Raw genomic sequence first — 22,344 nt, forward strand, 5'->3', positions numbered from 1 at the left:
GCATGTTAGAAACAGTTGCAAGTCCAGTGTTAATATTCTACTGCTAACATCTACCTACATAAAAGTCAAAATGCATGAAACAATAGCCATCATTTATTTTATTATAGAATATTCTTAAAGTGGAAAATACACAGAGGTTAAAAATAATAAAACAGATCTATATGAACTGATATGGAAACATGACTAAAGGCACCAATAAGCAAAAACAGCAAGGCGCAGAACAATTCGAATAGTTTTATAGAAATATTTGTGAGTACTGTATATATTTTTCAAAAACATGGACTATCTGGAAGATTACAAAGACTAATAGCAGTGGTGGGGTGCTGAGCTGGAGGGCTAGAGGTCAGGAGCATGATTTAGCTTACCTTTCGAATCTTTTTCATTTTTTTCCAAGTACACATATTATCTTACTTTTAATTTTTATGAAAAAGGATGATAAAGAACCCTGCAATGATTTACAGTAAGTCCTCGGGTTACAAACATCTGACTTACACTTAATGCATGCCCTTTAATGTTATATAAATTTGCCCTCACTTTGAAAGGACTGAACCAAACCTGCTCACAACAAATTTTTCATCATGATCACCTTCACTTGCTGCAAGTGGAGCTTTTAGATCACTGAAAAGGCTTCTAGCCTTTCTTGCACTAAAAGGAGGCTAAATAAGAACCATATGCACCTGTTCTGACTTATCTACAAATGCAACTTGAAGACACACTTAGGAACAGATCTCGTTTGTAACCAGGAGACTTGCCTGTGTAACTTAACTACTTTCTCAACAGTGCTATAATCATGGGATTAGAAAGAGCCTCAAGAGGGCTAGTACCTCTGCCCTAGGCAGGCCCATATCTAAACCATTCCAGAAAGATAGTTGTTTTCTTTGTTATGCCTACGAAATAACTGAGTAAAATTTACATCCTGCATTGGCTACTATAATTCTAAGTTCAAATATAAAAACAGAGAATTCAAGGGTGTGAGGGAACTTTCTACATAACGTAGCTCCATTTAATGGAACCCAATCTTACTGGGCATCCTTTTAAACATCCTATCAATCTGCCCCATTCAGTCGTCCACTGAGAAATCCCCTCTTTATATTTTCAAATTAAAGTCACATTATAGTATAAACACACAGTGAAAGAATTCTAAATCTAAGGAAGTAAAATCTAAAAGTAAAGTCTAAAGAGCAAGTAAGCATACATTTACTGTGTTGCTTTCTTACCAGAAATTCTACAGGAAGTCTTGCAAATTTGAGTCAGCTTGGTTTCTACAATCAGGCAACATAAAAGCATATTGTATATAAAACTAAAACTTTGCAACCATTTTTTCCTAAAACAAATTCACTTCAGTGAAGAAACAGGCGCTTCCCCTTAAAATAAGTATGAATTATCTATCAACTGTAAAGAACTTATCTTCATGAAGAACTAGACATGTTCTACGCTATCTGGCTAGTTAAGAATTTACTAATTCAACAAATATTTACTGGATATATACTACATGTCATGCATTCTTATAGGTGCAGCAAGAGCAGTAAACAAAAAAAACAATTCTTATCTCATTTCGGTGGGAACAAATAAATAAAATATGCCACTGCTATGGAGAAAAACGCAAAGTAGGAGAATCAACAGTGCCAGAAAGGAGGGAGATTCCAATTTTAAACAGGTGATCAGGAAAGGCCTCACTGGAAAGAAAAAAAAAAAGGTGACATTTTATGCAAGACCTAGGGGTGTGAGCCAAGTAGATATCTGAGGGAAGAACACTCTAGACAGAAGGATTAACTGTAGCAAAGGTTATGAGGTGGGGACATGCTTAGAGTGTTCTAGGAAGAGCAAGGAGGGCCAGTGCTGCTGGATCAGAGAAAGCGAGGAAATGAGCAGATCAGAGAAATAAGAGAGAGCCTTGCAGGCCACAGGAGCCCTTCTGGCACAGTGATTAAGAGCTTCTGCTAACCAAAACGTCAGGAGTTCGAATCCACCACCCAATCGTCGGAAATCCTATGCGACAGTTCTACTCTGTCCTATAGAGTCACTAGGAGTCTGAATCAACTCAATGGCAACAGGTTTGTGTTTTGGTATAGGCCACTATTTGGACTTCGGCTTTTACTTTAATAAAAATGAGAAGCCACTGGAAGGTTTCAAGCAAGAATGACAACTTACATTTTAAAAGGATCACTCAGCTGCTACGTGGAGACAGATTTCAGGAGTGGTAATGGTGTGCTCAGGGAGATCCTGTTGCTATAATCCAAGAAAGATAATGGTGGATTGGACCAGGATAGTAACAGTAAAGAGAATAAGAAAAGGTCAGTTTCAAGGAATAGTTTGAGATAGAACCCAAAAGGATTTATCCACAGATTGGGTATGAGTTTTGTGAAAAAAGAGCCATGACCCTGAGAAACTAGAAGAATTCACAGAAGCCTAACTTAATGTTCAAAGACTAATCACAAAACAGTACAATGTTCTCAACCATCAAGGAAGAATAACATGGAAATTCCTCTGTAAAGTACTACTGTATCTACTACATTTTGACCATTTGAGAAAAAAAGTGTCTGAAGACTTAAACACTAAAGAAAACTCTACTAACTAAAAACTCATCTTCTGGCTAACTAGTTTCAAACTGAAATTTTATTCATCTTTTGTGACCTACTCCCAGCTCATCAGAGCACTCTAGAAACAACAGCACTATCCTCCTCTGTGCTACCTATTTTGGTTCATTTATAATCAAAATTAAATACATCTAACCCATTACTTTTGAGTCAATTCCAACTCATAGAGACCCTATAAGACAGAGCAGAACTGCCCCATAAGGTTTCCAAGGAGCGTCTGGTGGATTCAAACTGACAACATCTGGCTCCTTGAAATTTCAGAGATGCAAATTAATGTTAGTCCCCCTCCCCGCCATGACTACAGTCCTAGGGAGTTGACAGGGAAAAAAGTATCCCTTAAATTCTACACAAATTAGGATCCAAAATATCTACAAATAAGTTAAAAGTGGCAAGATGCATTTCTACTGCTTTAAAAAAAAAAAAAAGGCCTCATAGTTACTCCCATTTTTCCACTTCCTCATTTAAGGAGGGAACTTGAAAATCAAGTTCCAGTACAGAAATCAATAATCAGTTCTATGAAAAGAAATTACGACCTTGATGGTGGGAAAATGTCTTAACATTTCAGAACCAGCAAGAGATTTAAGGCCTGCCAATCAGAAAGGACAGGAAATCAATTAACCAACAATCATACCTGGTTCTGAAAACCGCATCAGTTACTTACTTGTGGGCCCTGTTCCCACCTAAGTTGGTTTCCAATTTTGTATGTACCCTGGTGATTAAAAGTAGTTGTTCTTTTCTACAAATTTCTACCTCTACAAATAACTGTAAGACAAAATTGCATTAAATATTAAATATTTTCATGCCACACTTGTATTCCACTATTCCTCTAAAAAGAGCCCTGGTGGCGCAGTGGTTAAAAGCACTCTGCTGCTAATCAAAAAGGTCAGCGGTTTGAAGCCCCCGGCCACTCCACAGAAGAAAGATGTGGCAGTCTGCTTCAGTAAAGATTTACAGCCTTGGAAACTCTATGGGGCAGTTCCACTCTGTCCTATAGGGTCGCTATGAGTCGGAATCGACTCTACAGCAGTGGGGTTTGGGTTCCTCTGAAGATGAGCAATTCTCAAGATAAATCCCTTGTCCAAAAATGCTACTTTTTTCCTTTCATAAATAAAATTCAAATGAGGGTATCAGAACCATGGTTGATTTGCACTTTTTCTAAAAAAATTATCAGAATAACACCAGTAATAACATTAAAAATCCTACCAGCACAATTCTCACATTGGACATTAATCTTACTGTTTCCAGTAAAATCTTTTAAAAATTAAGTTAAATAGCTCTAGTAAACTGATTCTATTTGTTTACACTTTCATTTCCAGTCAAAAGTATCTTGGCTATCCTTTCCATGGGCTTTATGGTTAAACACTGACGCTTTCATTTTTGTGTATTTTAAGTCTCCCAACCTTCTTCATTATAAGTTTAAGCACGTTCTTTTCCTAAATAAGCGTTGTAACCTCCCTCATACAATAAGAACTATACCCGATTCAGTTGATTTCACATAAAATTAAATCCTAACATTTGTTTTCTTCCTTCCTTCCATACTTCTTTCTTTAATCTCAAAAGGATAATTTTCTTGGGGAAAAAAATTAAATTTCACTTTTTTTTAATGTAGTTCCCAATATCACTATACATATATGAACCTAAGAACAACTGAATCAATTATTTTATTTATAAAGAAATGCATTTGAGATTCTGAACTTCAATTTTATTAAGCAAATTCAGTAGTAAAAATCCAAAAGGACACCTGGGTTCAGCTTGTCAACGCCACTCTGAAATGTTTTCTGAGCTATATAAGGACAGTTAGAATGACTGTAACAGCTGCAAGTTCCCTGAGGTTGCAAAATAGATACTTGGGAAAAGGTTATTTGAATCACCTTTCAAAATAATCTACAGCACAGGAGCAGCATGCAAAGCAAAAATTTCCAGGCTATTGTTAGCATTATCTAAAATATACCATGTTTCAGAGCTTCACAGTTTATGGGTCAGTTTAACTCTTTCATTTCCCCATTTTGTCAAATGTACTGAGCACAATCAAAAGTCCTATTCAACTATCCACCCCCAAAGGAGGAAGCGGGGGAGCTCTCAATACAGAATTAAAACATTCAAAAATACATCTTGTCAGCATAAAATCTTTTGTTTGAACCCCAGAAAAATTTTCTGCTGTTAGGGCATTTTTGTCCAAGTTTCCCCTAAAACTGGGTAAGCTACACTTCACTTCCTCTGCTAAACTTGCTTTTTATAAATCACATTATACTTCACAGACATTTTTCTGTGTAGCGACTATAGTACAACATAAACAGTCAAGAACCCAAATCATTCTATCTGGAGATGCTGGTGGCCTCCAAAATATAATGTCTACCCACTAACTGTGCTCATGTGCAACCTGTACATAGACCAAGAGGGAGTCTTTCGAACAGAATAAGGGGATACTGCATGGTTTAAAATCAGGAAGGTGTGCCTCAGAGTTGTATCCTTTCACCATACTTATTCAATCTGTAGGCTGAGCAAATAATCTGAGAAACTGGACTATATGAAGAACAGGGATTGGAGGGTTGGAGGAAGACTCATTAACAACCTGCGATATGCAAATGACACAACCTTGCTTGCTGAAAGTGAAGAGGATTTGAAGCATTTACTGATGAAGATCAAAGACCACAGCCTTCACTATGGATTATGCCTCAACAGAAAGAAAACAAAAATCCTCAGAACTGGACCAATAAACAACATCATGATAAACGGAGAAAAAATTGAAGTTGTCAAAGATTTCATTTTACTTGGATTCACACGGTGAAGAAGCTGTCAAGAAATCAAACAACGTATTCCATTGGGCAAATCTGCTGCAAAAGACCTCTTGCAAGTGTTAAAAAGCAAAGATGTCACTTCGAGGACTAAGGCTCACCTGACCCAAGCCATGGTATTTTCAATTGCCTCATATGTATGTGAACAATGGACAATGAATAAAGAAGACCAAAGAAGAATTGACGCATTCAAATTGTGGGGTTTGGCAAAGTATTGAATATATCACGAAAGAATGAACAAATCTCTCTTGGAAGTACAGCCAGAATGCTCCTTAGAAGTGCAGATGGTGAGACGTCACCGCATGTACTCTGAACATGTTATCTGGAGGGACCAGTCCCTGGAGAAGGATATGGTTGGTAAAGTAGAGGGTCAGTGAAAAAGAGGAAAACCCCCAAGGAGGTGGATTTACACAGTGGCTGCAACAATGGGCTCACACACAGCAACGATTTTGAGGATGGCACAGGACCAGGCGGTGTTTCGTTCTGTTGGACACAAGGTCACTATGAGTGGGAACCAACCCAACAGCACCTAGCAACATAATGACAACCCACCACTAATTGCCCAATGGCTTGATGTTTATTTTCACAAAGCACCACAACATTCACAATCTTTAAAAATCATATAGTGAAAACAGCTAGTTCACATTATGTATGAAGTAAAATGGTGAAATACCTCCATAATGCAATGTCAAGGGATTATTTACTCACTCGCTTAATCCAACAAGGATTCACCTTCCTTCTCTTCCCAACTAGAGGACACGAAGTTCAATCTTTCTTTTCCTCTTCTTCCAGATGTTTATGAGATGAGAGACAATATACTAACTCTAAATGATAACAAAATGCAGCACATCCTAATTCAATCTTTCAACAAGCATCTGCGAGGCTGCGTGTGCACACGATACAGGCACTATCCAGGACCAAGATCCTAGAAGAATCTATGTGGGTAAAAAACACTTGATGACGGGCATTAAATTTTTATATTAATACTACATATTTTGATGATGCAAAATAAGCATAAGTAGAATGCAGTAGCTAGAATTGAGGATGACTTCTAAAGAGAAGTAAAACTAATAAAGTGAAGGGTCATGGCAGGTGACTTAAGGAAGGAGCTGAGTTTTTGATTAGATCAATCTGGGAGGCCTTGACTATGCTGAGAATTTCAGACCAATTCAAATGCAATTAAAACCCTTAGGAATTTAAGAATAAGTAGTCAAGGAGCAACTCTGCTCACTGAGAAAGAGCAAATATTGCTATATTGTTGGAAAATCTTCTAAGCTACTGAGCAGCTCCATAAACACCAATACACTTAAGAAATGCCCTCTCAACTTACTAAATTCTATTTGATAAATTATTTTTCCTAGTAAACAATTTATCTAAAATTCTACTTGTCAATGACCTCCAAACGAAGATCCCACCTCACTAGAAATAATTTAAATCACCAAAACTTGTTAGTAACCACATGTGTCATGAAGGATAATGTCACTGGAATCTATTGTTTCTCCATCATATCCTTCTCAATTTGCTGACAAATCCTGCTGATGACTCATATCCTGCACTAACCAGTCATCCTGTTCCCTCATGATAGGCTTTACCCCAATAATGGAAAGTAGAAAACACATCCATTTGTTTTGCTACTAAAAAGAATAAGTATCAACATAAACCCAATTTACAAATACTGTGGTGGTACAATCTAGTGTTTCCTGTAAAAGACTGCAACAACAACAAAAAATGATGCTCAAATCTTGACTGAAAATAAAGGACAACTAGAAGAAAGCAAGGAAACCGTAGTGGTGAAGCGGTTAAGTGCTGTGGCTGCTAACCAAGAGGTGGGCAGTTCAAACCCGCCAGGCGCTCCTTGGAAACTCTATGGGGCAGTTCTACTCTGTCCTATAGGGTCGCTGAGTCGGAATCGACTCGACGGCAGTGGGTTTGAGAAGAAAGCAGATCAGTTTGCAAATTTGAATTCTTGTCAAATAATACACTAGTTAAGAGCCAACATTTTTGGCTACTGCAGAAATAAAAATATAAAGTAACTTATCTGATCTGCTAAAGCAAATATATCATGTGTACATTTTATGCCAAAAGAATTAACATTTTCTGAGAAGAATGAAATTTTAACCCAAAAATACTATGAAAGGAATTAAATACGCCACATCTTTAAAGGTAAAGACTGTTCTAATGGTCAAAATATTTTTTCAAACCAGGCTCGATTAGCAAAGAAAGGGTCACTGAAAAGCTTAATTTTAAAATTCCGTACAGTTTAAAAAGCCAAGGTTGTGCAATGTAAATTTATACTCAAATGATGAAATTTAGTTCTTAGGCCACTTAAACTAGAGTGGAATCCATGTTATTAGAGAACCTACGAGTAAGGAAATCGTGCAGGCAAACAAAAAATGTGTATTAAAGTCACATAAAAACTATTGGTATGCTCTGTCAACTCCTCAGTCATTTTTCTGTGAAAGATTTTCCTGCCCTATAAATCTATACTGACTGAACAGATACTGCAGGAGAAGGGTCATTTTCTCACCAGTGTCCTGCTAATGCCATGAAGAGTAACTGTGCAAAGTCAGCCTGCAGTGCTGTGTGGCTTCTTCCACAGATGTGCTTAGAGTAGCGACAGTTCATTATATACACTACCCACTCCAGTACTACACCAAGCAATCCTGGAAGGCTTCAAGTCCCAAGAGAGCAGCCAGGAAGTCAAAAGAGTTAGAAGAATGTGGTTCAGCCAATAAAACAAAAGGATAACACAGAAAGCTACCAGACACCTTTATACATGTAATAGTTCTGAAGTTTAAAATGGATAGAAGGCTCTTCTAATACTTAACAGGTTAACAGACACAGATCACTATTTCTCAAAGTAATTATAATTGGTGACATTCAACAAATCCAAGATACAAAATTATGTGAACTGTAACATCAAGGACTCCTGCTTTACAAAATTAGAGCATAAACATCAGTTTCTATATAATCCAAATAGTGTCCCCAGAAAAATCTCAAAACAGCAACATCCCCAAAAGGGAAGCAAAAAAAGTATGTAACCAAAGTATACTTTTTCCAGGAAACACTAAATTTCGAGCAAACAAAGGCCCACTTCCTCAATGTCTACTTAACTCCTCCATCGCTCCCTACAAAATGACTACATAGTTAACTGAAGAGGTTAGCCAGAGATTTAAGGTGAATTCCAATACCTGGGATTCAACAATTGATCCATAAATCAATTTCTGTATCTATAAAATTGAAAGAGTAAGAATTACTCAAGGTTGTTATACGAGTTTTAAGTATGATTTGTGATTTAGCACAAAGGTTCTCAAGAAAGGCATGTTGAAACCTAAAGCCCTAAAGTACAGCATAATGTTGAAATTCAAAAGTATCCCAAGACTTCAAGACCTCTATATCATTGCCCTAACTCAACAAACATAACTAAGTCTACCACGTTAAAACTACAGATCTTGTTTCCAGTTACTCAAAAAATTTTTAAATCACCAACTTTTATCCAATAAGTAATCACCAACTTTTATCCAACAAGTAGTATAACACCTAGAAAAACTGATCTAACAACTTAAGTTTCATTCGAATTTAAGTTTCACTCTTCTAAGAGCAAGAGCTTACAGTATATGTACAGTTTCTCAGCATCTTATTTGTAAATGCTTTTTCTAGAGGCCTCACTGGTTACCAACCCAACATTACAACAAAAACGAACCAAGTACAGTTAAACCCTGTAAAACAAACCCCTACTAAATTTCAACTTTGTATCTCAAAATTGTAAAGGGCTCTGTAATTATTACTACATAAGGCCGTGCTGATTTCAAGACCGTGATTAAAAAGTTCATTCTTAAAAAAAATAAACCTGATTTACCCCCTACACACAATTTTTTCTCATGTAAAATATAAGTAAGGGGGTTTTCAGACTTTTTTTTTTAAGTTATGCACAAAAGTGTCCAAACATTTACTCTTCCATGGTGCCACCAAAGTTCAGTGATGCTGTAAATGGTTTCTGCTTATACCTTTGGTTTGTTGAAATTAAATATTACTTAACTGAATCATGGAGGGAGTGGTCTGACTTTTGCTGTTCTGAGTCAGAACATACCCAGTTCAGCAGTTTTAAACTATTTTTCATTTGTAAAGGTATTCTAACATACCAGTCTCTTCCAGATACTAAATACAACAATTAAACCACTGCCTTAATGGACAAGTCTTGGTGATTATACTTTGAATCTGTAGTTCAATTTATAATTAAGTGTTTCTGTATATACTTTCTCACTTGATCTTCACAAACACCTGAGGTAAGTACCCCACACAGCTGAACAGAGACACTTTCACAAAGTGACAACTTCTAGTTGACTCTTTGCCGCCATAAATGCACTCTTACCCTTTCCCCAAAATAGGGGGGAAAGAAAAAACATAAAAGGCTGCTGAGTTTCTTTAATCGGATTTTCTTCTCTCAGACATATCCCAGGTGCCTCATAAAAACTCTGTCTCAAAGCACACACCCTGGGGCCCCAAGAGTTTCACAGCAGAATCTCATCCCACATAAAAGCCTAGCTTAGGCCCAAAGAGCCTCAAGTCAGCAACCTCCTGAAAGATCCCCCGGCCCCATGCCTCTAGCCATTTAGTCTTCTGCATTCACTTCACAGCTCTCATCTGTACAAACTGCTAGGTCACTATGTGGATGAGAAACCTCAAAATGAGACAACCTATTGAGGGGTAAGTAATAGTGTAGTTTTAAAGTCAGACACACCTAGGTTTTTAATCCGGCTCCAATTCTAATTATCTGTGTGACCTTAGACAAGTTACTTAACCTCTTTGAGTCTCTGTATCTCTTCATCTCATCACTCCACTGTAAATCTATGTGGGCTCATCACTGCATCCCTAGTGCCTGACAAACAAAACCCATTCGATATCTGCTGAATGAATGCAAAAGAGGTATCCACCACCTTTATAGTAGCTGTTAAGAACTAAATGAAAAAGTATAAAAATTACCTGGTACATAGTAAAAATAGTAAGCACGAATTAATCCCTTCCCCCACTGAATTGTAACAATACTATTTACTATTTCTCAAGGCAGAGAACATATTAGTGATTGAGAAAAGGACATTCTTCCCTCTGGGTCAGTGTAAGCAAAGAATCCATCATGTAGAAGACAGGCCAGGCTAAGAAAAATGTAATTTCTGGCTTCTAATTACATAACAGCAATGCTTTTGTAATTCTATTAATATCTAAAAGGACAACCCTACTCTATGGCTGCCATCGTGAAAGAACCCCCATGTGAAAGTCTACATCCTTAGGATTTCCCAACAAACTTCTAAGAAACTTCCCAACATTAAGGTGTAAAATCCCTATCAAGGTCCTCTTCATCAGAGCCCCTACTTCTACACCACAAGAATCTGGGAAAAGTCATGACAGTCATTAGTCCAGTCAATCTTCAATATGAAACAAAGGCTTTGAAGCTGTTTGTTCCAGTTTAACCCCTGCTGAGAATTCTCATTTCCATCCCAGATATACTGAATCAGAATCCACAGTATAACAAGACCCCCAGATGATTCTCATTACAATAAATTTTGAGAACCACTGCTCTACTATGGAGTCGCTATGAGTCGGAATCACCTCAATGGCAATGGGTTTGGCTTTTTTTTTTTCTTGCTCTACTAGTGATTCTCAGAATCGGTCCTTAACCACCAGTATTAGCATTGCCTGGGAACTTGTCAGAAATGTAAATTCTCCGCAGGGGTTCCAACAAGAACAGAAACCATTCAAAGCCCTGAATGAAACAACTTAAAAAATGTCAGAGTCAGAATACTGGCAACCATCTTCACCGATACAACGGTATGGTGGCAACTGATTTTGAAGCCCTAAAAATGTGTCATTCTGTGTCCTAAATTTCCTTTTGCACAGTTAACAGGGTATATAACTTCACTCACTTCCTGCCTGAAACTAATACAGAGCATAACAGCAAATAGTTCCCATATTCTTATACAGACAGCAGTGGTTGTAATCTGGTGACTCCAAACAAACATTTGAAGGCCTGCAGTGTTCCTAAAACTGTTAGTCCCTTTGTATGCTGTTTCTTCACAAACACCAGCAAGTAGTCAACTATGCTGTAGTTCTTCATCATCACATTATTACCATTATTATTTCTTAGGAGCTATTCTTCAGAAGAAGAGGAAAAAAGCCACAACCTAAAAGATATTACTTCAATTTACAAAATAATGAAATATCTTCCACCTGAAAAGCCAGCAGTACTTTCCAAGAGTCTATGCTTTTGAACACTCTACAGGCAAGAGCTTAGGGTCCTGGGCAATAAACAAGCTTGTTTTAGTAAGCTCTCAAGAGTCTCAGACCAGAGTGGGATGGCAATCACACTCCTGACAAAACTGGAAACATGTCCATGTCGTGGAGACAAACAGGAAGTGAAAAGTTGGGGGGAAAAAGGCATATACCCCTTCTAAAAATAAAATAAATGAACCCCAGGACCAGAAGATTAAAACGCCACTGGAATAAACTCCTTTACCTTTTCCTTATACCTAAACCCGAGGACCCAGGGACAAGAAGCTCCTAAAAAGGACTCCTTAACCCAGGACACCAGGGTTCACCACAGCCACACACAAAGTTCAGGAAGAAAGCCTCAAGGATGTCTGCCCACACACTGGACAAACACAGGCATACCCCTCCACACTCCCTCATCGGCCACTCACCTTCTCCCCAAACTCTTACCACACTCACTCTCCCCCCCGTCACTCTCACACACTCGCCGCCACCACACACACACTTCCCCCCACACCAACATTCTTCCGCCTCACGCCTCACTTCCTTTCCCGTCACTCACTCACTCTCCCCTTCACACTTACCCTCACACTCACCCCCCACTCCCTCGCCTCCAAACCACCAGAGACGCTCCCCTCCCACCCTCCTCGCCCACAATTGATCACCCACACGCTCACACTCTCCCCCCACTTCTTCCCACACACACCCTTTCTCCCCTCACCCTCCACACGCAGGCTCAGCCCTCTCCCCCCACTTGCTCTCCCCCTCACGCGCACACACACTGAGCATTCCTCCACACACTCACACAATCCCTCCCCCGTACTCACCCACCCTGCTTCTCCACGCTTCCCGGCCGCGCTCCCCCCACCCCCGGCCCGGCCCTTCTTCCGGGGACGTGTCTCGGGCCTGCACTAATGGCTGCGGCGCCTCCCGCTCTCCCCTTCCCCGAGGCCCCGGGAGCCGGCGGAGGGGCGCACTCACGCTGGCGAGCTGAGAACTGGGCATTGAAGTCCGGCGGCGGCGGGAGCGAGGAGGCGCCTCTCTCCTCAGTCACCCTGGCGGCGGCGGCGGCGGCGGTAGCGGTGGCGGCGGCGGCGACGACTCCCCCCCAGCCTCGGCGCGCGACACCCGGCCCGGCCCGGCGGCGGCGGCGGCGGCGGCGGCGCGTGTCCACGAGTCCGTCTTGCTGCTCCTGCGGCCGCCGCTGCGTCTCCTGCTGCCGCCGCTGCCTCCGCTGCCGCCGCTGTCCTGTGGCGTCGCCTCGCGCAGTGCCCGGCCGCCGCTGCCTCTCCAGCCGCTACTGGACGGACGACGGTTACAGCTCGGCAGATCGCGCCGCCGCCACCACAGCTGCGCGCGCAGCCGGAACCAGCTCCCGCCGCCGCCCCTCAGGGGGGCGCTGCGGGGCGCGGCGAGAGCGCCCGCCTGCGGGCCCGCCCTCCGCGCCTGCTGACTGGCTGGCGGGCCCGCTCGCGGGGCAGTTGGGCCCGCCCACCTGCCCCGCGGGGCGCTGACCCACTGCCCTCGGCGCCTCCCCCGCTCCACCTCGTGGTTCGTTCCGCTCCTCTCTCTGGGCTACGGAAGGCGCGTCCATGTGACAGGGGAGGGAAGTTAGAAGGTGACAGGGGAAGTCGCTCGCCCACGCTACGTCCCGCCCATCTGCACCTGGGCTGGGGCAAGGGCGGGAGGCCGCGGTGTGACCCGTAAGGGAGAAGGGCTTTTTCCCGTATCCCAATTCGTGTGAAGCCTGGGGCCAGATTCCTATGGGAGAGGGAGGCGACTGAACCCTTTGCTCGGGGATTTCCAACTTCAGAAGTGGGAACCAGGGCAGCTTAGTTCTTGGCTGCCCTTCCTGGAGGACCCCCCAAAATGGCGTGTGCTTTCTGCTCTCTCCCCCCCGGCCACATCCTGACCCTACCCGCTTCTCGCCGCACACACATATACTCACACCCACCGACCCTAAGAACCGGTCCTGACCGAAATTCAAACTTCCAGGATGTAGGGTTTAGACAAGTCATTTCCTCTGAGTATTCTCAAGCACTAAATGGAAAGAATAATCAGATATCTCATGAGGTTCTTTCCACATGCCAGTGATATAAAAAACCCGTTGACATCGAATGGATTTCGACTCATAGCGACCCTATAATGCCTGATCAAGAGACTCTGAATTTCAAAGCCCTCCTAGCCTAAAGTCCCCTTTAAGGACAAAGATTAGCCTAGTGATTTCAGTATTCTCCTGTCAAAAGGTTTTGCCTCTTGCATTTGAAAGCTGGCCCGGAAGTCTTTGCCAGATAATGAGGCCAGAGCTTTGATTTGGAAAATATAGTCACCAGTGAGTTGGTAGACTGGTCTGGGCCATTGCCAGATGGCAGCCAGAAAGAGTCACTGGAGGCTGACTTGGGAGGAAAGGGGGAGGCTTCCCCATTAAAGTGTGGTAGCAGGATAGGCCTGGGTCAGGGTGGAGGGCTCTGTGCTCCTTGTCCACCTTGGAAAGTCTCGCCTTCCCAGAACTGACACCTATCTGGAAGTGACTCCTGCCTCACCACCACACACGTACATCAGGCTTGTGGGGAGAAGCAGTGGTCAGTCATCATTAGGCCTTCCAGACAAGGTAGACCTGGGGCATTGCTTCTGACCAAGAGGCTTGCATTATGGCTCAGCAGTAAAATGAAAGGTCTTATGACTCAGCCGCATCAAGCCACAGCTCAGAACCAAGGATGTTCATCACCAGCAGCTGGCCAAGGAGGGGGTATTCCAGGGCAAGTCTGCCTGGCAGGGCTGTGTGGGAGTTGAGAGGACTTGACTAGCTAGAGGAACTGCAAATCAGAATCAAGGCCCTTGGGTGAGGCTCAGCTGCTGATTGCATTCTACCTGCCTCCAGCAGCCAACGTTTTCCACTTCCTCAAAGCACAGTCATCAACCAAAGACATCTCTGCAAAACTTCTCGTGAGTCCCCTGGTTGTTGCTCCTTCCGCTAAGATCTAGAAACGCCTTATGCAATCCCCTATCATACCACTTATCACATAGTATTGTAAATGCTTATTTTCATGATTCTCCCCTACTTAAGTTTTAGTCTGAATCCACCCAGAGGCACCTCCAAAGAAAGGCCTGGAGATCTACTTACAAAAAATTCAGCCATTGAAAACCCTAAGGAACACAGTTCTACTCTGACACACATAGGATCATCGTGAGTTGGGGTCGATGTGAAGGCAACTGCTTTGTTTTTTTTTTTTTTTCCTCCTACTTAGACTGACCTCCTTGGGGCAATCTAGCAGGTTGTTGAACAAATGAATGAATCTTTCCTCCAACCTAGCTCAACCTGACCCTAAAATGTCAGTAAATAATAATAACAACATTAAAAAAAAAAAAAAAAAACAGTTGCCATCAAGTCGATTCTGACTCATGGTGATCCCATGTGTTGCAGAGAATAGTGCTCCATAGGGTTTTCATGGTTGTGACCTTTCAGAAGCAGATCACCAGGCCTGTCATCCAAAATGCCAGTGTGTGGGTTCAAACCACCATTTTGGTTAATAGCTGAGTAACTTAACCGTTAGTGCCATCCAAAGATTTCGTAACAACATAAGTATAACAATAATGGCTACGATGTCATGTTGTTAGGTGCTGTTGAGTGGGTTCTGACTCATTGTGACCCTATCTATGTACAACAGTATGAAATGCAGCCCAGTCCTCCTCCAACCTCACCATCATTGCTACATTTGAGCCCATTGTTGCATCCACTGTATCAACCCATCTCATTGAGGGTCTTCCTCTTTTTTGCTGACCCTCGACTTTACCGAGCATGATGTCCTTCTCCAGGGACTGGTCCCTCGTGATGACATGTCCAAAGTGTGTGAGACAAACTCTCACCATCCTTGCTTCTAAGGACCATTGTGGATGTACTTCTTCCAAAACAGATTTGTTCATTTTTCTGGCAATCCACGATATATTCAATATTCTTTGCCAACACCGTAATTCAAATGCCTCAGATCTTCAGTTTTCCTTATTCATTGTCCAGCTTTCGCATGCACACGAGCCAATTGAAAACACAGGCCTTGGGCACTTTAGTCCTCAAAGTGACATCTTTGCTTTTCAACCCTTTAAAGAGGTCTTTTGCAGCACATTTGCCCAACGTAATACGTCATTTGATTTCCTGACTGCTGCTTCCGTGGGCATTGATTGTGGATCCTAGTAAAATGAAATCCTTGACAACTTCAATCTTTTCTCTGTTTATCATGATGTTGTTTATTGGACCAGTTGTGAGGATTTTTGTTTTCTTTATGTTGAGGTGTAATCCATACCGAAGGCTGTAGTCTTTGAGCTTCATCAGTAAGTGCTTCAAGTTCTCTTCACTTTCAGGAAGCAAGGTGGTGTTATCTGCATATCACAGGTTGTTCATGGGTCTTCCTCCAATCCTGATGCTGTGTTCTTCTTCATATAGTCCAGCTTCTTGGATTATTTGTTCAGCATACAGATGGAATATGTATTTCCATCTGTGGAAAGAAATGATGGAGAAGTTCAATATCATCGGTTAGAACAAGGACAGGGGCCAACTGCAGAACAGACCATCAATTCCTCATGTGCATGTTCAAGTGGAAGCCGAAGAAAATTCAAACAAGTCCACAATGGCCAAAGTATGACCTTGAGTGTATTCCACTTGAATTTAGAGACCATCTTGAATACAGATTTCACACATTGAACGCTAATGACCGAAGAACAGATAAGTTGTGGAAGGACATCATACATGAAGAAAGCAAAAGGTCATTAAAAAGATAGGAAAGAAAGAAAAGACCAAAATGGATTTCAGGAGAGACTCTAAAACTTGCTCTTGAACATAGAGTAGCTAAAGTGAATGGAAGAAATGATGTAGTAAAGAGCTGAATAGAAGATTTCAAAGGTCAGCTAAAGAAGACAAATTAAAGTATTATAATTAAAAGTGCAAAGACCTGGAGTTAGAAAACCAAAACGGAAGAACACACTCAGGATTTCTCAAGGTGAAAGAACTGAAAAAAAAATTCAAGCCTCAAGTTGCGACATTGAAGGATTCTATGGCCAAAATATTGAACACAGAGGAGACATCAAAAGAAAATGGAAGGAATACACAGAGTCACTGTGCCAAAGAATTGATCGACGTTCCACCATTTCAGGAGGTAGCTGTCATGGATTGAATTATGTCCTCCCAGAAATGTGTGTATCAATTTGCCTGGGTGGTGATTCCCCATATTGTGTGATCTTCCTATATGTTGTAAATCCTGCCTCTGTGATGGTAATGAGGGAGGATGCCTGCATGGCAGTTGTGTTAGAGGGATGGGATTCAACCTACAAGGTTGGATTGTGTCTTGAGGCAATTTCTTGAGATGTAAAAGAAAGAATCCAGCAGAGAGACAGGGGGACCTCATACCACCAAAAAAGCATGGGGTTCCTGCGCCTGAGAAGCTCTTCAACCAGGTCAAGATTGAGGACAAGGACCTTCCTCCAGAGCCCACAGAGAGAGAAAGACTTCCCCTGGAGCTGACACCTGAATTTGGACTTGTAACCTACTAGACTATAAGAAAATAAATTTCTCTTTGTTAAAGCCATCCATCTGTGGTATTTTGGTTATAGTAGCATTAGGTGACTAGATGACTAAGACAGTAGCATATGATCAAGAATCAGTGGTACTAGAGGAAGAAGTCAGTCTAAAGCTGCGCTGAAGACACTGGCAAAAAACGAGGCTCCAGGAATCGACAGGATACCAATTGAGATGTTTCAACAAACAGATGCAGCACTGGAAGCACTCACTCATCTGTGCCAAGAAATTTAGAAGACAGTTACCTGGCCTGCTGACTGGAAGGGATCCATATTTGTGCCTAATCCAGAGAAAGGTGATCCAACAGAATGCAGAAATTTTTGAACAATTTCATTAATATCACACACAAGTGTACCAGAAAGATGTTTACCTGTGTTTTATTGACTATGCAAAGGCATAACAAATTATGGATAACATTGCAAACAATGGGAATTCCAGAATACTTAATCGTGCTTATGCAAAACCTGTACATAGACCAAGAGGCAGTCATTCAAACAGAATATGTGTGGTTTAAAATCAGGAAAGATGTGTGTTAGGGTTGTATGGAATGGCTACAATAATGGTTGCCATTTATTAAACAGCTACTCTATGCCAAGCCTTGGGTGAGATGTTTTTAAATAGGTTAGCAAGTTTACTCTTCAAAAGAACCCAATGAGGAAAGCGTTACTATCCCTATTTTAAAAGGAACAGGGGCTCGGAGAAGTGAAGTGGCAGAAGCAATATTCCTGCCCAGGTTTGTCTGCCTTCCAAACCCAAAATAAGCATGATGTTAATCTCTGACTAGTCAAGAACTGGTCCTTCAGAGCAAGCTGGAAATCCTTCTGAGATGTTGGAAACACCAGCCTCTCAGAGTGAAAGGCAGAAATCAGCCCTAACACCATGGTACCACCACCATATCCTCTCTAGTTCCCCCAGGAGAGCAGGGAGATGCACTAACCCTGACATGAATGACCTCATCCGAAATGGTTTTCAAAGGAAGGCTGTACATAGATAATTTTGCTCCCTCCCCACCTCAAACAGATCAGGAACTGGGCTGCAGTCACCTTATTACAGTGTGAACCACCCTTGGCAGTGACTTTCACACATAGTAAGTGCCCTGAGTTTATTTAGTGCCTTTGCTGAACAGTTTCAAGTGCCATTAGCTTATTAATTCTCCAAGCATCCCTGTGAGGCAAAGCTGGCAATACCCTTGGCTGATTTTGTACAGTGTTAGCTCCTTGAAAACAGGAGCCGTGTGGACCTGCCACGCACAGGGGTTACAGAAAGAAGTAATGGTGGTGTGGCAAAGAAACTAAAGCCCTTCAAGAAGTGTTTGTAGGCAGGACACACCCAGGTGCCTGGCTGCCGCGCTGTTTCATCTGTCTATCATCCTTGCACTGCCATTTAGTTGCATGTAGCCTTGGAAGGTTGCTTCACCTCTCTGAGCCTCAATTTCCCTACCTGTAAAATGGGAATGACTTACCTCATAAGGCTGTTATGAGCATTAAAGGAGTTGGTGTGTGTAACTCCTAAGCACAGTGCAAGACACATAGTAAGTGCTCAGTAGTTACTAGCGTGGTGCTTGGCACTGTGGAATGAATGAATGGAATAAGCTTTGATACTACTGGCTCTACAGGTTTATTTCAAAATTGCCAACTCTGCCACTTACTGTTAGCTTTGTTACGTTGGAGAGATGGCTTAAGTTTGTGAATGAACCTCTATCATCATCTATGAAATGGGGTGATAGCTCCACAATGAGGACCTTGAAAGTGCTTTGTAAACTGCTAAGCATTATATAAACGTTAACTGTGGTTTTAGAAAGAGGACAGGCTTTGTGTACAGGAATGGCTTTACAGGATTCCTAGCTCTGCCCCTTAAATTCCTGACATTTGGCAAACCACTTAGCCTCTAGCATTTCTTCATATGTAATCAGTACTTTCACGTACACATGTACACATGATGATCACATTCATCTCACAAGGTTGTCCTGAAAAATTAAATGATTAAAATAAAACAATATATTTAAATTACCTGGGACAGTGGGAGATGGTCTGTAAATGTTACTTTCCATTCCCCCTGATAAGTGTTGCGTTTCAATGACCTAAAGTAAAGGAAGCAGCAGGGTGTGGCGAGATCAATTGAGTTCGGAGTATTCCTGGCTCTGCCACTGTGTGATCTTGGGCAGGTTATCTAACCTCTCTGAACCTTCAGACTCCTTGCCTCTAACAGAAAACAAAGTATATCTACATTGCGAAGTGGGGGAAGATAAGAGAGGCTGACCCAGCACAGACCCTGCCACGTAGTAGGAGCTTGTTCAATAAATGGGAGCTGCTAACTATAGACAGGAGTCCTTGGGCAGTGCCAATAGTTAGCGCTCTGCTCTGCTATTAACCAAAAGTTGGGGGTCTGAGTTCACCCAGAGGCACCTCAGAAGAAAAGCCTGGTGATCTACTTACAAAAAATCAGCCATTGAAACCCTGTGGAGCACAGTTCTGCTCTGGTTTACCTGGAGTTGCCACTGGACGGTAACTGATACTGATCTAACTGTAGACAGGCCTGTGAACCACTCTCAAGGAAAGGACCCAGTTGGAAGCAACCATCAGAATTCCCCAACCCGGGAACCAAATGGGGTCATGAGCTACAACGTAAAGCAATCCAGGCTCTACAAAGTTCAGATGGGCTTGGGAGGTTCCTGCGAGCGGACCCATCCTCCCAAAAGGATAACGGAGGAGGGGGGTGCAGACAGGGGGAGGAAGGAATGTACTGATTCACGGCCCCACCCTTCCCCGGGCCTCTAATCTATCTTCCGGAATTTTACAGCCCTCTTTTAAAAGGGCGGTGCTGAGGGGTAGGGTGGAGGGCACCGGTTCCAGCTGGCTGCAGGAACCTCCTCCCCTTGCCAGTCATCTTTTGCAGGAAGCCCCCGGAGCAGTGAGCTTTCAGCGAGCAGCGCCGGCCTCACGCAGTAGAAGGGGCTCCTGTGCGGGCTGTTTGGGAGAGCCCAGCAGGGAGGGAGAGGAGCTGTGAATTCCCGGAGACGTCCAGGCTCGCTACGGGGGTGGATCCGCCCGGAGAGGGTTTCCTCTCCTCCTGCTGTGGGAGCTGGAAGGATTTGGCTGAATCACAGCTTGGGCCAGACTGGACTGGAAGGCCCGGGCTCCTCCAGGATCCTTCCCCCGGCCGATCTGCAATCACGGTCCGGATCTCCACTGCTGTCAGGTGTAACTGGAGATCGGCCAGAGGAAGAAAAAAAAAAAAAAAAAAAAAAACGACTTCAGGAACCGGCGACGAGGGAGAGGGAAAAGAAGAACCCGAAAGTTCGGGAATTTGCTCCTCGGGCCCCACGGAGAATCGGTAAACTCCAAGCCAATGCTTTAACGTATGGCGCTGCTCTGCCTCCTGGTTCAGTTCACAGCGTTCCCTGATACCTTGTGACTCAGTTTTCCTGTTTGGCAGGTAGGGAAGGATCAAATAATGTATTAAAAACTGAAGCAAGAGCTGTTGGAAGTAAAATCGTAAATCTCGGTATACAGTGAAGAGATTAAAAGGTAATGATGTTCATAGCTGACATCTGTTGAGACCCTATTATGTTCGAATCCACCAGCCGCTCATTTAAAACCCCTTGAGGCAGATCTACTCTGTCCTATAGGGTCGCTATGAGTCGGAATCCACTTGATGGCAACAGGAACTATGTGCCAAGCACTGTTGTAAGCACTTGAACATATTAACTAATTTAATTTTCACAACAATCCTGTTGTTATGTGCCATCGAGTGAGTTCAGACTCATAGTGACCCTATGTACAACACATAGTGACCCTATGTCCTCCACAATCCTCACAATCGTTATGCTTGAGCCCATTGCTGCAGCCACTGTGTCAATCCATCTCATGGAGGATCTTCCTCTTTTTCCGTGACCCTCTATTTTACCAAGCATGAGGTCCTTCTCCAGGATCTGGCCTCCTGTCAACATGCCCAAAGCACCAAGCCCAGTGCTGTCGTGTCGATTCCAACTCATAGCGACCCTATAGGATGGAACAGAACTGCCCCATAGAGTTTCCAAGGAGCACCTGGTGGGTTCAAACTGCCGACACTTTGGTTAGCAGTTGTAGCACTTAACCACTACACCAGCAGGGTTTCCCAAAGGGTTTCCCAAAGTATGTGAGACGTAATCTCGCCATCCTTGCTGCTAAGGAGCATTCTGGTTGTACTTCTTCCAAGACAGATTTGTTGTTTTAACAGGTCATGGTACATTCAATATTCTTTGCCAACACTACAATTCAAAGGTGTCAATTCTTCTTCAATCTTCCTTATGCATTGTCCAGCTTTTGCATGCATATGATGTGATTGAGGATTGAGAACACCATGGCTTGGGTCAGGCCCACCTTAGTCTTCAAGGTGACATCTTTGCTTTTCAACACTTTAAAGAGGTCTTTTTGCAGCAGATTTGCCTAATGCAATGCAACAATCCTAGGAGGTGAGAATGATTACTGTTCCCAGGTTATGTATGGGGAGACCGAGATAAATAACAGCAAAGCTACATGACCAAGGTCACCCAGCTTGTATATGGTAGTCAGAATTTGAACCCAGGGCCCCACACCCTCAACCACTATGTGCCATCTGCCTCTCCTACCTACATGCTGCATGTTGGTTTAACAGTACAGCATAAACTCTTTCTGTTATAGTGACCTTTCAGACTGGTTTAGATTATCCGTGCATGTATAAATGTTTAATATATGCTTGCTGTGATAACGTGTCTCTACACCAGAAGACGTCAAAGCACCAGGTTAAATGGGACAATCAAGGTTACATTGTGAAATTTAGGATTCCTTGGCCATTGGTGCACAATTTTCTTAATTCTGTCAGGTACTGTGGGCAGAATCCTGACTTCCCTCAGAGTGGATCCCATTTTACCTAGTGCTAACCTGGAGTGCCCATCCCCACATAAATGATACTAACTGGACAAATACTTTGGTTTCAAGGATGCTGAAAAAGCTGCCCTGCCCCCTCCCAAAACATATCCCCTACCTTGTCATCAGTTGCTTTATGTAGAAACTGCACAATTGGAGGTTTCTTCCTTGATTCAAAGCTAAAATATTTCATCTTCTGTTAAAATTGCAAATATCACAAGAAAGAACAATAAACT

General features: G+C 42.5%; 1 protein-coding gene across 1 annotated transcript in view; it reads right to left on the reverse strand.

Moving 5' to 3' along the window:
• The window catches only part of LOC126071298 (translation initiation factor IF-2-like), an 18,656-nt gene extending 3,292 nt beyond the window's left edge, over positions 1 to 15,364 (reverse strand). Inside the window, exons 1-2 of the mRNA XM_049875527.1 lie at positions 15,359 to 15,364; positions 12,638 to 13,231 (exon numbers count right to left, since the gene is read on the reverse strand). Coding sequence (XP_049731484.1) covers positions 12,707 to 13,231; positions 15,359 to 15,364 — 531 coding nt within the window. The 3' untranslated portion in view covers positions 12,638 to 12,706. The remainder of the gene's footprint in view (positions 1 to 12,637; positions 13,232 to 15,358) is intronic.
• Between the last annotated feature and the right edge of the window lie 6,980 nt (positions 15,365 to 22,344).

Source organism: Elephas maximus, chromosome 3, assembly GCF_024166365.1.
Source record: "Elephas maximus indicus isolate mEleMax1 chromosome 3, mEleMax1 primary haplotype, whole genome shotgun sequence".
Lineage (NCBI taxonomy): Eukaryota > Metazoa > Chordata > Mammalia > Proboscidea > Elephantidae > Elephas > Elephas maximus.